This window comes from Neopsephotus bourkii, unplaced genomic scaffold, assembly GCF_033783945.1.
Source record: "Neopsephotus bourkii isolate Nb327-2 ecotype Australia unplaced genomic scaffold, CSIRO-AGI_Nbou_v1 NB_53, whole genome shotgun sequence".
Classification (NCBI taxonomy): Eukaryota; Metazoa; Chordata; class Aves; order Psittaciformes; family Psittacidae; genus Neopsephotus; species Neopsephotus bourkii.
In genome coordinates, this window is record NW_026900570.1 from 4,471,987 (window position 1) to 4,486,490 (window position 14,504).

The 14,504-nt window shown below is 37.2% G+C and overlaps 1 protein-coding gene across 2 annotated transcripts in view; it reads right to left on the reverse strand.

Moving 5' to 3' along the window:
* Window positions 1-14,504, reverse strand: part of PTPRN2 (protein tyrosine phosphatase receptor type N2) — a 652,626-nt gene that overhangs the window by 227,331 nt on the left and 410,791 nt on the right. For both annotated transcript variants that reach the window (XM_061349404.1, XM_061349393.1), the window contains exon 12: window positions 11,286-11,350. In XM_061349404.1, the coding sequence (XP_061205388.1) occupies window positions 11,286-11,350 (65 nt within the window). The remainder of the gene's footprint in view (window positions 1-11,285; window positions 11,351-14,504) is intronic.

The window sequence follows — 14,504 nt, forward strand, 5'->3', positions numbered from 1 at the left end:
CACTCCGGTCAAATGGGTAACAGTTAAGAGGGGCCATTAACACTCTTAGGTGTACATCTTGATAGTGCACAGGTAGCACTAGAAGAATGGGCAACTGTTTCAGGAACAAATAATGGGATTTCCCTGAAAATATCTAACTACCTTACGTTATCTGGCACCTGTGCGCCAGACACCTGTATGCTGCTGAGCACCCATCTGCTATATACTATATATGTAACATACATTTCATTTTCTTCTTTTTTTTTTTAGCCTGGCAAAGTAGTTGATTAGGAAGATAAATTCTCTGAAAAACATTTTGGGCAAAGATGCCAGCACAGATTGTACAGTAAAATATATCAGGTCTGCCAATACATGCACACCATGCTCGGCAGGCTGCTTATATTTGCCTCTCAATGATTTATTGCACAAATTACTGGAATTCTGAAATAGTACAAGCCATGTCTTCATATGTCTATTTGGTACAGATTTGATAATGAAGGGATGCAACCTCCTCAACAAGCAATATTTGTATTCTAGCTATTATTTTTTCTGGTCAGTAAGAATATCCTTTCTCTAAGAGCAGTGTCTGCTTATCTTTCCTTTCTACTCTCTTGTGCTATAGGCAATATGGCTGAATGCTGCTGATATAACTTTTGTCCTGTTCCAAGTCTAAAAAAGTTACCTTTTGTACAGCAATTTCACCGGGAATTAAATAAACCCACTGGTGGTATTTTGAGTTTTGAAAGGACTGAGTCACACATTGCACATGTGTGCACAGCCATCAGCAGCTAGATGAAACTGTCTAGGGTCCAGTAGTATTCACAACTCTGCAAGGGAGATCTCAAAAAACACAATACCCTTCCATGGAAGGAGGTATTCATATATATACATTCATCTAGTTGAAAGATCAGTCCCTTAATGATATGTTTACTTTTAAAAAAGGTCATAATCCCCCCCCCCCCAAGAAGTACTAGGGAGGACAAGAGATTACGTACAACTACTGAGTTCAGTAATAATAATAATACTAAATAATGTCAAGACAGACACTTTACTATATTTTTTTTTGTTCAGGTTGGACCAGGTTTTTGTACTAGTGTTGACAAAAAGTATCATGAAATATTTTCAACTGAATATTTCAACAGACAAGTATATTACTTGAACATATTAACTTATACAGAAAACATAATACTCTCACTTTTGGATGAGCTATGATACACTTTATTCATATGGTATGCTTTTTATGCTTTATATGTTCTCCAGTAACAGCCTGACTCTTCAATTCAGTGCACAGTACACAAAACAGAAGTTAGCTCTTCTGGTTGTGCATATGCACGCACAGATACATAGATACACACACAAAGCCCTAAAGCAACATACTGCACTTATCTTCTTCCCATTTTTAGATCATACATATTTCATTAAGCTTCATGCAGAGTGTCTTCTGATTTATGGTAATTGTCAACAAAAGCAAAAAATGCCGACAATTTTAACCCTGCAGTACTGAGGATTTAAGTGGGATAAAATTAAAATGTTTAGGGGGAAAAAAACCCAGAACACCCTCAGCCCCTGGGAGCCTGACCCTTGAGACATTGTCAATTTTTTATTTTATTTTATTGTGTTTGTTGTCTGCAGAAGCAGATGCCAGCAGCAACATCTGATGTACCGGACACCTCCAGTGTTATCCCAGCATGCTCATGGCCTGAAGGATTTGGAGTGAGACTAATTTCCATATCAAACCCAATTTAGATGAAACATCTTGGTTTAAAAAAAAAAAAAAAAAAAAGAAAAAAAAAGAAAAGCCAGTGCATCAATAGCCCCTTGATTAGATTTTCATCTCCTGAGCAGACAAATATGAATATTTATTACCATGAATGCAGATTTCCCTCTTTCCATTGCTCTGATCTTGAATATTACCCACTGCTAATTTTTATGAAAATTTGAGCAACATAATGTTTTCACATAAACTGACAGTTCTTGAGATAATCCCGTTATTGTTTGGTGGGAAATGACAGTTTCTGCTTATTCATGTGTTAACGAGGGATTAAATATTGTTTTTCATCACCATAATCTAAGATGGACTGGAAATTAAAATTCGAACATTGTGCATTAGCAGAGCTTTGAGGACCAGAATTTGTTTGCATTCACTTAGTAAAGATCTGTAAATTAACAGTTTAACAATCAAGAGAAATCAGTATCATAAAACCAGCACTGATGTTTGTAAAATGAAGTCATTACTTGCTAAAGGTAAAGAGTCAGAGAGAGAAACAGTTCGCAAAATGACATCTCTTTGCCAGAGCAAAGTGCACAGCAAACTGTTGTCAGCTGCAGTGGTCCCCGGGCATTAAATGGACTAGGTAATTTTTCTGTGGCAGAGAATCATGTCCCTGTTTCTTGTCACAGGTTCTGATACTGAAACACTTGACGTGCTTAGATCACATTGAAAAATAGCTCCATGATGGATCTATCCATAGCACTAAAAGCAGTTATACTGACCGAGGAGCTGTTTTCATGCATGCCAAAGTGCTGTGCTCATGCCCTATCCAGGTCTTGGCATGTAGCACATAGATGCATATAGTTCTTCACTGCAATGGGTGTTCTGCTGGAGCTGCAGTATAGAGCTATAAAGGACCAGTTATTTCCTTCATGCTTGTGCTTAATGCCCAGCAATGAGAATCAATGATACCTATGTGTACCAAAGTGAAAATAAAGACCTATCAGTGACATTCTGAAGTTCAGAAGCCATTACGTTGTTGTTTCTACAGAGGCTTTGAGCTACAAATTCAGTTAAGTAGGTTTTCAATTCTGTTTAAAAAGCCCCAACATTTCCCTTTAATAAATACTAGCAAATTAAACAAACTAGTTAGTGAAAGCAAAGCTTAGTCAAAGCATCTCAAACATCTGCCGAACCAAATACTGAAACTATCTTATCAGGATAAATCTTGCTGATTCCTAGAAAAAAGGAACAAAACTGAGCTTCAACAAAACTAATTTAATAGGAAAACTCATGCTTTCATTTAAAACCTTAAAATATACTCAAATGTGATTTTATATGTAGAGCGCATAAAGCTTTACATCCTGAAGGGTGCTGAAGTGATGGACATGCAGCAGCGCTACAGCAATGTTGCCTCTGAGGGTAGAAACTTAGCAATGTACAAGTGTAAAACCGTTCTGGGCAGGGTGAATAAGAAAGTGTTACCAAATCCTCCACCTTCCCAGAAAAAGAACAGATCTTGGGTTTTACAGCCTAGAACTAAGGAAACTACAATAAATGGCACAGCAATTCTCGCAACTACATAGAAGAAAAAAAGGCACTGCCTGCAACTGAAGCTTGAGTTCTAAGGAAAACATATACCTTTAACACCTGTGCTGCAAAGCAGACTGCACTGAAACCGCCTGCTGTCAATAGTCCCTGGCCTTGATCTTAGACTTAGAAGCAAAATGCTCTAGAACAGTATGAGTTGGCACAGGACGTAATGTAAGTGACCATGCCAACAACAAAAAAGTACAGAGGAATGTGAGACCATGACATGCTCTGTGCCTGTTCTTGTTTATTTTACTAATGCAGATACAAGGTTCCTGATGCCAGGGATTCATACAGAAATGTTGGATGTCTGATGGCTTGCATCTTAGCCCAAGACACTTACGCTCCTATGCTTATATAATGAGGAAGCATACACTGTCCAGGAACTGAGAGAGGGCTGATAGACTGGGATCTGCCACCTCTTCCTCTATTCAAATAGTTAAATCTGTGTTTGAGATTGCTTGAAATCCACATTTTCCTGCCAGGATCAAGCTCTTGACTCTGGAGGTGGAAGAATCTCCCTTCTCACAATTTCTGACCAGCTCTATCACTCAAACTTCAGAGAGTTAAACAGAATCTAATCTTTATCTATAGTTTCCTCAGCCAAACCATTGCACCAGCGAAGATTTTGTTTTCTTTTCAGTCATAATGAACTGGCTGCTGGTAGAGAGAGGATGTTGAATTTCATGAATCAGTCCAAACACGTTCTCCTGTATAAAGGTCCTGCATATCGTCTGTATGAATATATCAAATGCAGGCTGGCAAAACATAGGGTAGATTATAACATTAATTTTTAAGCAGAATTACTCTGCAGTTTGCTTAATGTAGTTGGTGCTGGTATCTGAATCTCTTTCCTCTATAGATCTATAACGGATTGTAAAAGAAACTGTGCTTTAAAAACAACAGCATGACATGGCCTAAAACCAAGACAAATCCTTACAACAAACATATGCTACTTTTTAAACAGAACAATGTTAAAAAAGACAAAAAGAAACAACACTGGTAGGATGCATAAGTTCCTGAAGCCACAAGGCAAACCGTATCTTGTTTCATTTTACATGATACTGAATAAAAATTGAATTGCTATGGTTGCCACGGCAACTGCCACATCACTTGGCACTTCTGCTCCTTTAAATCACACAGTGCTACTGTAAAGGAATTCATGAACCAACATGACACTTGAATACTTGTGCTTTTTATACTGTTTCAGGAGGAAAACATAAATCAATATAGATGGATAGTTGTCTCAGAAAATCAGGTTTGTTGTATTTTTCTTAACATTATAATCTCCTCATTTCCTTGTCGTGCTCTTTAGAAATTTATAAAGAAGGTGGAGGGCGTTGTCACAATCAGAGCACATGAAAAGAAATTACTGATGACACCTGATTTCCAAACTGAAGCTGTGACCTGTCATTCAGATGTCAAAATGACTCTGCTATGCAATATTCAAATCAAATACAAGGGATAAACATTGGAACTTTGCCCCTCCACAACCAGAGATGGTGTGATATGTGACAGTAGACAGTCTCAGCAGCATTCAGGCATCTCTTTAACCCTAAACTTATCAGTGTCTTAAAAGGAAAGTCTGGCTATATACTTCAAGCTAAGCATATACTAAATATTTGCAGAGTTGGGGCCATGATTTTTATTGTTTTAGTATGTTCTGCATATAATATGCAGTCACAGAATGTATATGACAAAATAATGTACTAAAATGATATACATATTCATACTGTATATGTTTTGTTTTTATTTTGCTGTTTAGTAACACTCTGGATGCAATTTATTTGAAAAGCAGCCCTCTAGTGGGCTATGTACCATAATGAATAGTTAATAAATAGCATTAACATTATATTTAAGTATTAGCTAAAATGCCTTTTGCAAAAACATATAAGATCTTCAATAAATGAGCCATAGAGCTTCATCATTCTCTTTGGAGAAATTTAATGTTCTGTTTAGCTGTATTCCTTAAAGTTCTTGAAGCATTACTTCAAAACATTACTCTGTGGCTAACTTCTGATTACCATCACTTTACTATACATGTATACATGTATACATGTATACAAAGTTGTAATAGTGAGATATTATTCACTGTCAGTAAAACCCCCTAAAAGTAGCATATTACTGGTAGCATTTTATGTAAAATATAATATATGATATTTTTATGGTTACACAGCTTTAGAATTTATAATTTGAGGGAGGGAGGGTAAGGGGATAAGGTAAATTTTCCTCATTGTACCTTCACCAAGCATATTTCTAGGACTGCATTCCTTAAATTTTCATTTAATGTTATTTTTCTTATTCGTATATATAGCCTTAAAGTTCCATGCCTTAAAGCGAAGATACCATCTGTGACCTGATGTATACCTTGCCCATAGCAACATAAGTTGCTCCAAAACACTGTCCTCCTGGAAATCTCTGCTCAACTGCTAATCAACACAGCCACGGTGATCAGCAGAAGCCAGCAGCAAGAGCTGTCTGATGGATCTCCAGTCCCAGATTTCACACAACAGGAAAAAATTAATGTGCTGATCTCCAAGACATATGTTTTGTAGGAAAAGATGCTTAAAGCAGGCTCACGGAAAAAGCCTTCCCTGGTGTCCTCTGGTCTAAGACTGTTTACACTGTAAAATAAGAGGTATATTTCCTCGTATTCACCTGTACTGCAGTTCAGCCTAATTAGTTCTAGTAAGAGGAGGGTGGGTTTCAATGGAAGTTGAAAAACTTAGTTCTGACTTGGGTTAAAACTTGAGTATTTATGTGTGCACAGCTGCTGATCCTACACTGTGTCACTGTCAGAGTTGCCTTACCTAACTGAGTCAGAATACAGCATCCCCTCTTATCCCAGAGTACCTCTGGGCTTCAGATAAGGAGCATTTGCTGATTGCCAAGATGTCTTTTTAAGAAAAGCAGCTGAAGTAAATCCCAGGCTCATTTGGTCTTCACAAGCCAAAAGCCAACCTTAGCATTCTATCTAGCAGTTGGAAAAGATCAGAGAAAAACGATGCCTTATTCCTCAACAACTGCAAATTATTTGTCATGTTCTGCACTCATTTTTTTTTCATGGATTTCTACCGACATTAATGACAAAATCTGACAACATTAAGGAAGACACAAAGTTAGAAATCTGACTCCTGGCTCAAAAAGGCTTGCACATCACTGGAAAGTCTGCCTTATCATGTCCTCTAACTTCACTAGAACTTTTAAATGCAGTTTTCTTTATGCAATATCAACATAATTCCACACCTATCAAAATATCTCTAAATGAGAATATCCTGAAACATGTCAAAACATCACTACTCTATTTTAGAACATCTAGAGGTATGACAGTGTTCATTGCACATATATTTTGGGTTGTTTCCATTTGGTTTAGAAAAAATATTCTCATTCTTATGTCTAACATATGAGAACCATGATTCAAATGCTACAAATGGTTCCAGTTCTAGTGATCAGTGTATTATGTACAACCCTGTTAGGAAATTGAGAGTTAATTTAAAATAAAATATTCTGGAGTGGGTGCTGTTTTACCAGCTCAATACATAAATGGTGCTATTCCCTTGGTTTGTTACTCAAATCACAGACTCTTAGCCTCCAAAACCTGATTTGAATCATTACCCTTTCTTGAGCCACTGGAGAGCCTGACCTGTTATCTGAAATCGTGGCTGAAAACTAACTTCAGGCAAAAGCTGGATAATCAAGTATCTTTTCCACGCCACAGTAACTGGATTTGAACCATTATTTGAAATTTTCTTAAACTGAACCAGAGTCCAGTCACAGCCAATCTCAGCGTGGAACTGCTTTTATGGCAATACAAAAGTCCTTACGTGAAGATAAAGAAGTGGTTAAGTTCCTAAAGGATGTGGAAAGAATTCCAGGTTGCTCAGTGACCTCAGTGCAAGGCTGAGGTTCATGATGCCTGCTGAGCTTCCTTGGGCTGAAGAGCAGCACCTGAGCACAAGTCCAGCTGGACCAACATTTGCATGATACCTGGGCTCCCGACCCTGCTGAATACTGAACTCAGCAGCAGTCAGGTGGAACTGCACTGCTACTAAACAGGATTTCTCCCCTGCACTGCTACTAAACAGGATTTCTCCCCATGTGAGACCAAATGCTGATCCGAAGATCTTGCAGGGGTGCTAAGCTGTGCAGAGCAACAAATTCAACTCTTTTTTCTGCAAAATGCAATGGTCCACATCAAGTTGGAAATAGGAGAATGGAGTTGTGGTTCCTGCTTTAAAGCTCTTCAGTATTTTTACCACTACTATGCCTCTCATTATGCATATATACTCATAGATAAACAACACTTACATTCATACCCTCACATACACTCAACTAGAGGAGGTTCTTGAACTTCTGAAGATGATCTTAGGATTTCAGAGATCTATTTCATGTGTGAAGGATCAAAAGAAAATACCTTAAGGACAACAGCAGCTTCATTGTACCTGAATAAGCAAGAAGGTGTGAAAAGCTCATGATGAATTTGCATGGCACAAACACCATACATCCAATGACTCAAACAAATCTTGTAAGTCTACTGTATAGGACTTCTAGAGCTGTTACAGGCATTGAAAAATTCGAAATACAAAATAAACATTTTAGGAATTATAACCCAGAGGTAGTGAGGTCTATAGCAGTGCACACATCCTCGGGACTTCAGTGTTGGTACTGGTTTCCACTACAGCAGAGTTATTCCTGGTTTCCTGATATAACAGCCTTCTTACAAAGAAAACAGGTGCCAAAATAATCATCACTGTGAGTGATACACAGTATGTCATCCCCCAGTCCAACTCTCTGGATTCCTGCAATTTTGAATATTCTGCTGGCAAATGTCAAATGTTGAGATGTATGCACTGTGGAAGTAGCAATAAGGGTCTGTTCCACAATGACCTGGCAGAAAGCTCTGCTTACCTACTGTCCAGACAATGTTTTGCACAGCATCATCCACATCATCCCATGAAACAGATAGAACTTTCAAGTCAACATCCTGACACATGAGCAGCTTCTGATGTTTCATCTTAGAAACTCATTTTTAATCCTGCTAAAGCAGAGCCTACCCTACGTTGACGCAATGCAGCTAGCCTCAGCTCCATCAAAAAGACCCAAAACCTCACTGAAGCCGTGGAAGTCTTTTACATAACTTAAGGATGATAAACTGTATTGTAGCTGCGGTAGACTCCAGACCCATGTTGTTAATGACAACATAGCACTTGTTTATGCAGTGACATAAAAGCAATTTATCAGCCCTCCCCAGACTTGACTGAATGGCTCAGTAAGCTTGGTGTGAATTTTATAATCTGTTGTTGCTTTTGAAATGCTTTTCTTGAGACAGAGAGAGAAAGCAAGAGATTGGAGAGCTCAGAGAAGTATTTTTCTTCTTCACAGAGGGAGAGACAGTTTCCTTACCCCACGTCCAAGGCCTGGTTAGTCATTGATGATCACACATTTCTTACTAAAGCAGAAATCCGTTTATCATAGATCAACACCTAAACCTGATTCCACTGTCCAGAGCAGCACATGAATTATTGCTGAGCTTAGAACAGTTCCTGCATCTGTTTATACAGCAGCTCCATTTGCCACCAGTATCTCACCTATATTTCTCTTGAGCTATTTCAGATATGAAACTTGCCATGCAAAATCAGTCCTTTTTATTTTACAGTCCTGCAAGTGAAGATTACATACCCATTAACTTTGTCATGAATCTCACCTACTGTCCAAACAAAAAAGCCATTTCTCATTCTGAAATGGAAGAGTTTTTTCTAAGTACTTTTGATTTGAACATCTTGACTTTGATTTAGTTACCATTACATATAATTCCATTTCTACCGTGAAAAGAAGAAATAGAAAACCTCATTTAACAAAAAGGTCCTTTAGTATGTTAAAATATGTACTTTCTATTATTTTAACACTGTTAAACACCACAGTGAGTCAAAACCAAAGTGCAAACATGGATTAACATAGATTTAACCTGAAACAGCCTGAGTCTGATACCCTATCAACAAAGAAACAGATTGGCTAAAGCACTCCTTCATTTTTCATGTAGGTGAGACTGCAGAAAGGTATTCATTATGTACACAATCATATCTGATACGACTTAGAAAGGGGAACGTACACAGCTGTGAGAATTCACATCCAACAAAATATATAAGCAGCTGAATAAATGCAGGAACATCACCTTAATGTTCCAAATCACTTGGTTCTCTTGTGGCTGATCACCATATCTCAGATGTAACATGGAATATATTTAGACCAAACTGTCTGCTTCCATTTAGTTAATTCATTTTCACTTTTTGCCTTCTAAGAATACGTATTGGGCAGATTGTAAGGTACAAACTTCTGTCAAAGTATTAATCCAAGTAGTATCACCAGGGATTTTTTTTACAGCTATGGTAAACTAAATATATAGATGTGAGTTCTCCAATGCCTTTTGTTAAACCAAGCACAAGAAGGAGACTGGGGAGATGTCTTGCATAAGAATTTGTCTATTTTTTACAGTTCTATCATTTGTTCTTAAAAAAAAAGCTAGGAAGTCTTCAAGGTTCTATCTCCAGTACATCTTTATACTACCATGGTTACAACAACCTTATTAATACAATGTGGATTAATGATGCATTGAACAGGTGACAACTTCTTCCATTTCAAGCATTCACCAAAAGTGCTTTCTTTCCCCATTGACCACATACAAGAAAACAACTCATTTAAGAGTAAACATCTGAAGTGAAGTGAGCAATCCTTTTCCAGGTGACACTGAAGTCAACTAAAATCCATTCAGTTACTGGAATAGGACAAAATATATGGAGGTATTTCATTAGCATGAGGAGTGCTGTTGTGTAAAATCTTACTTGATGGGGCTTCCATAGTCTGTGACACAGTCCTGGTTCTCCTGTTATTTAGAAGAAGACAGGGCTTGTGGATAAGCCAAATGCAAGTTTTACTCTGGCTTGAAGGCAGGACAGGCGTACAGCCATGCTACAGGTTATACTTCCCAGCTCTTAAGTTTATGCGCCCTTGGAACCTCAACTGGTGTAAACAGCTCCAGTTAAGGAGATATGCTGGTGTCTGTTTTCTGATGATTTCACCTACGTTTGTTTGCAAGTTTTAATTCTTAATAGCTTCGACCCTAAGCATCAGTGTTGGTACCACTTCAGAAACAATTCTTTTAATAATGTGAATAAAGTTGCACAAAGAACCTCAGAAATCCTGGCTAAGTTCTCAGGCAGGAACTGATAAAAGTGATAAATAAAAAATTTAAAATCAGTAGAAAAAGAAAAAAAATCCTTCAGTATATTACAAGTTATTAATTCATTGTTCTTAATACTGAGAATAATGTAATCACAATAGAAAGGCATTTGCCTAGCTCTGTGAGCATTCACCACTAGCAAAATTACTTAAATGAAAATGAAAAAATAAAAAAAGATAACTGTGTACACAAAATTAGCACGAGAATTAGCAATCACAGTGGCTCATACAAGTTCCTTAGCAGATCGCATCGTCTTTATTAATAAATGATGAACTGCCTAGTGGATTTTTTGCATAGTGATATCACCATAATAACAGACACGTTTTATTTATGTTTCAAGTTACTTCCAAAATAAGCAAATCATTCACTGTCAGGTTCTGTCTAACATCTGAATACACTTTACCCCAAATTTAAGCTTTCATTGATCTAGATGAGATAGCACTTCATCAAAACCAAAGGGAATAACACCACGAATTCAGTTGCTGTGCTCATCTTTGGGGATTTTGTTCCTGTGATACAACAAAGCAAAAACCTGCTTTTCTTAAAGCCGGCTGCACTTTTCTCATAAGGATGGTATTTTTTTTCCTCTATGGGATACAGTGCTATTTGTGCAGCAGATTGTATTTTGACAGATGCAACTGTATCACAAAAACGCCCTTAGCACTATCAGACTGGTTGCTCACAAACGTTCAGAAGCTCCAGGACTTCTTTAAAAACCCCAACAATTAAAACGTTTTTGAGAGTGTAAAATGCCTCCAAGCCACTTACCTCCCCCACACCAGTTTGCAGAATTTTCAGTCCAGTTGTCTTTTCAAGCTTGTCTTTGTTTACGGCTGTAAGGAAAATTAAGACTGCGTTACAGGAAATCTGGAATATGCATGATTTTGCAGCATTTAGAATATAACCAACCCTCTTTCCTCCATCAATAAATTCATAACTGTTCCTAGGTATACCATTTGTGGAATACCTTTTCCTGATAGCAACTCTGCTAGTTGAGTTTTCTGAATGCATAGGTAGGCCATTAATTGTTCATTATTATGTGAAAAATAGAAAAAGAGAAACTAATTCTAATTCTCTCATAAACACAGTGCAACACACATTTAACACATATACACAATATGTTTGGACAATTCTGTTCAGTGAAAACTTCCCACTGTCCTTCTTGTAGTGAAGGTGCAGGGCAGCACCATAACACAGCAACAGCACTGTCACTGTAGCGCACTTCACAACACAAAATCTCACATAGCAGGTAAGATAGTTTATTTCACAAATAGGGGTGCGATGCACAGTGTTTTATTTTTTTGAGATTTAGGGGTTTTCCCTTTTATCATCTTGGATGTCAGTAAAACCATTCAACACAAAAAATAAAGTAATCCAGCATAAAGCAGCTAAATGCAAAATAGAGGTGGTAACACTAAGACCACATGTATACTTGCAACCCAAACATGCCCAGGGCATGAATATGAGCACTGTCTTACTATTGCCTGTACTTTTAAATCATGACTATGGTCTCTAAATAATTTTGGCCCACTAATATTCGCACCAAAAAATTACCAACCACAGTTCTGGGAACAGCACAAGGATGAGATTATTCTCGTCTTGGGGTACAGGTAAAGTCATCTTGTTTTACATAGGAAGATTTTAACCTTCTAAAGATAAACTGTGTCAGTTGGACTCATGGCCAAAACCCAGGTACCTGGCTTGATCTATTTATGAATAGAAATGAAGCCCTGCAGTCATGTTAAACTCTTCTCCCTTTAGCTGTGTAGTCCCCAACTATGTAATTCAAGTGAGTCATCTAAATTCTCTCTGCAGTCAGTGGAAAGGGATGGACATTTAATACAATGAGTCATCTCCTATTATCTTACACACATCTGCAGGCACCTATCTCTTTCCTTTGATTACAGAAACAATTTGGATAGATCAGGCTTCTCAACTGAAGCTGCCTACAGGAAACATTCCTACCAGAAATGACAAGAAGTGTGCTACAGCATATTGTACACTGGAAATTTACATTAAAATACTGAAAGGATTTTTGTTTTTAATTTGCAAAAAAATACTTCTGAATTGTTGCAGTTCTAAGCATATTCAAAACAGCAGAGATTATAGCAGACAATCCTCAGAAACAATATTATTGTGAATTGATACTTTATTTAGTTTGTCCAAAGTGCCATACAAATGACTCACATTTATTTCAGAGGCATGTTGTGTCATTAGGGCTCAATCTCACCTCAAATATCCAAAACATGAAAAGACAGAGATAAGAGTCTTTATGTGCAAAGATTCAAGAAGTAAAACCTCAAGAAATTCTAATACCAAGAAACTTTCCTGTCTGCCTTCAGAAAGGGATGAATATTGCCCACGATTTAAATGGAGTGGAATGTTCTGTCCACCTTTTAGACCCCCATTTAAGCAGATAGCAACATGGATTCCCAAGTTAAGAAAGCTTAAACACATTTTGCTGAAAGATAGCCTAAAAACTACATGCACTACTCACATACTTAATACTTCTGCTATGCTTTATACATTCACAAATATATTTATTCCATCTGGAGTAACAAGGATCACATGAGAAAAAAAAGTTGCCTAGACCATGCAATTCGAGCCTCCATTTTCATTCCCTTGTATAGATGTTGTGCAGTACGAATTTCCAAAAGCAAGTAAATCTTTGCAAACAAGCTTAATATTTGGCCTTGAGTAGTCTATACTTTGTACTGGACTTTATACTCTGGACTATTTTGCTTCACTGATGGCTGATGGCCTGCAATGTCATGTAACAAGATTCACTCTTTCAGACGTACCATTTCGTTGCAAAGGTGTGCCATGCTACCACACTGATACCTCACACCCAGCATACATATTAAAGGTAGATTTCTACCAAATGCAAAAAATTTAGAAAAAAGATTGATAAATCTTTCCTGTTATAAAACAAGACGGCTCCACAGCTCCTCCAAAGAAAGTGAATGGTCCAACAAATTATTCTCTTGTAGCTTAAAATAAAGAAAACTGCACAGCAGAGTGGCTGCAAATTAAACATGTGTAAGTAAACAACAAAGCTTAAATCCCAGGGTGTAATTTCCTAGCACATGAACAGTTAATAGAAAATACTGGGTCTGCTGAATCACTGAATTTTATAATTACTATTACATATTTGACCTCTTTTTCATAGGTTTCCTGCAGACTTTAATTATTGATTCTTTGATTTTAAAAACAAAAAAAGCTTACTTAACACCCCCCTTTCCCCCTTGATATCGGCTAAAACACAAAGGACATCTCTGACAGCCATGCTAACACAAACCCTGCCAAAATTAGGAGGCATGAAGGCACGACGTGCTATTGATTAAATCATAACCTCAAAACGGTCAAGCTCTGGCACTTTCAAATTACAGAGCGAGACACAGTAGAGTCTCTGGCATGTTCACTCCAGGCATGTACAGGAGCATATTTTAGCTAACCTTGAACTCCACAAGCAGTTCAGGAAGGTCAAGAAATTCTGTCAAAAATGGTGTTGAAGCTGAAGCAGCAACTACATATCAAGCAGCTGCTTCAAGCTGCAGAACAGTGAATATAATTACTTAACTTTTACTATGCATAACTATAATTGAGAATTTAAGGCAATAAGACATAGTTGCTGTCCTACAGACAGATGAAGAAGTGGTAGGAAAATAAATTCAGATATTAAGAATAAGCTACTAATCCTTTGAAAACTGGCACTTTTTTTTTTTTTAAAGTAAATTAGTGTACTCTCTGTTAGCTTTTATTCCAATACAAATATACAGCAGGAGATATTTCTATTACAAATTTTATGAACTGTAAACAGTAATTCTGGGTAACATGGTATATTGAACATTCCAAAGTTGATTTTTTAAAGTCCAAAGTAAAAATGGAGAACGGACAAACTCATCAGTAAATAGGCATAATAAAAAAAACCTCTATTAAATAAAAAACAAAAAAACCCCAAACAACACAACCCCAGTTAGCAACATA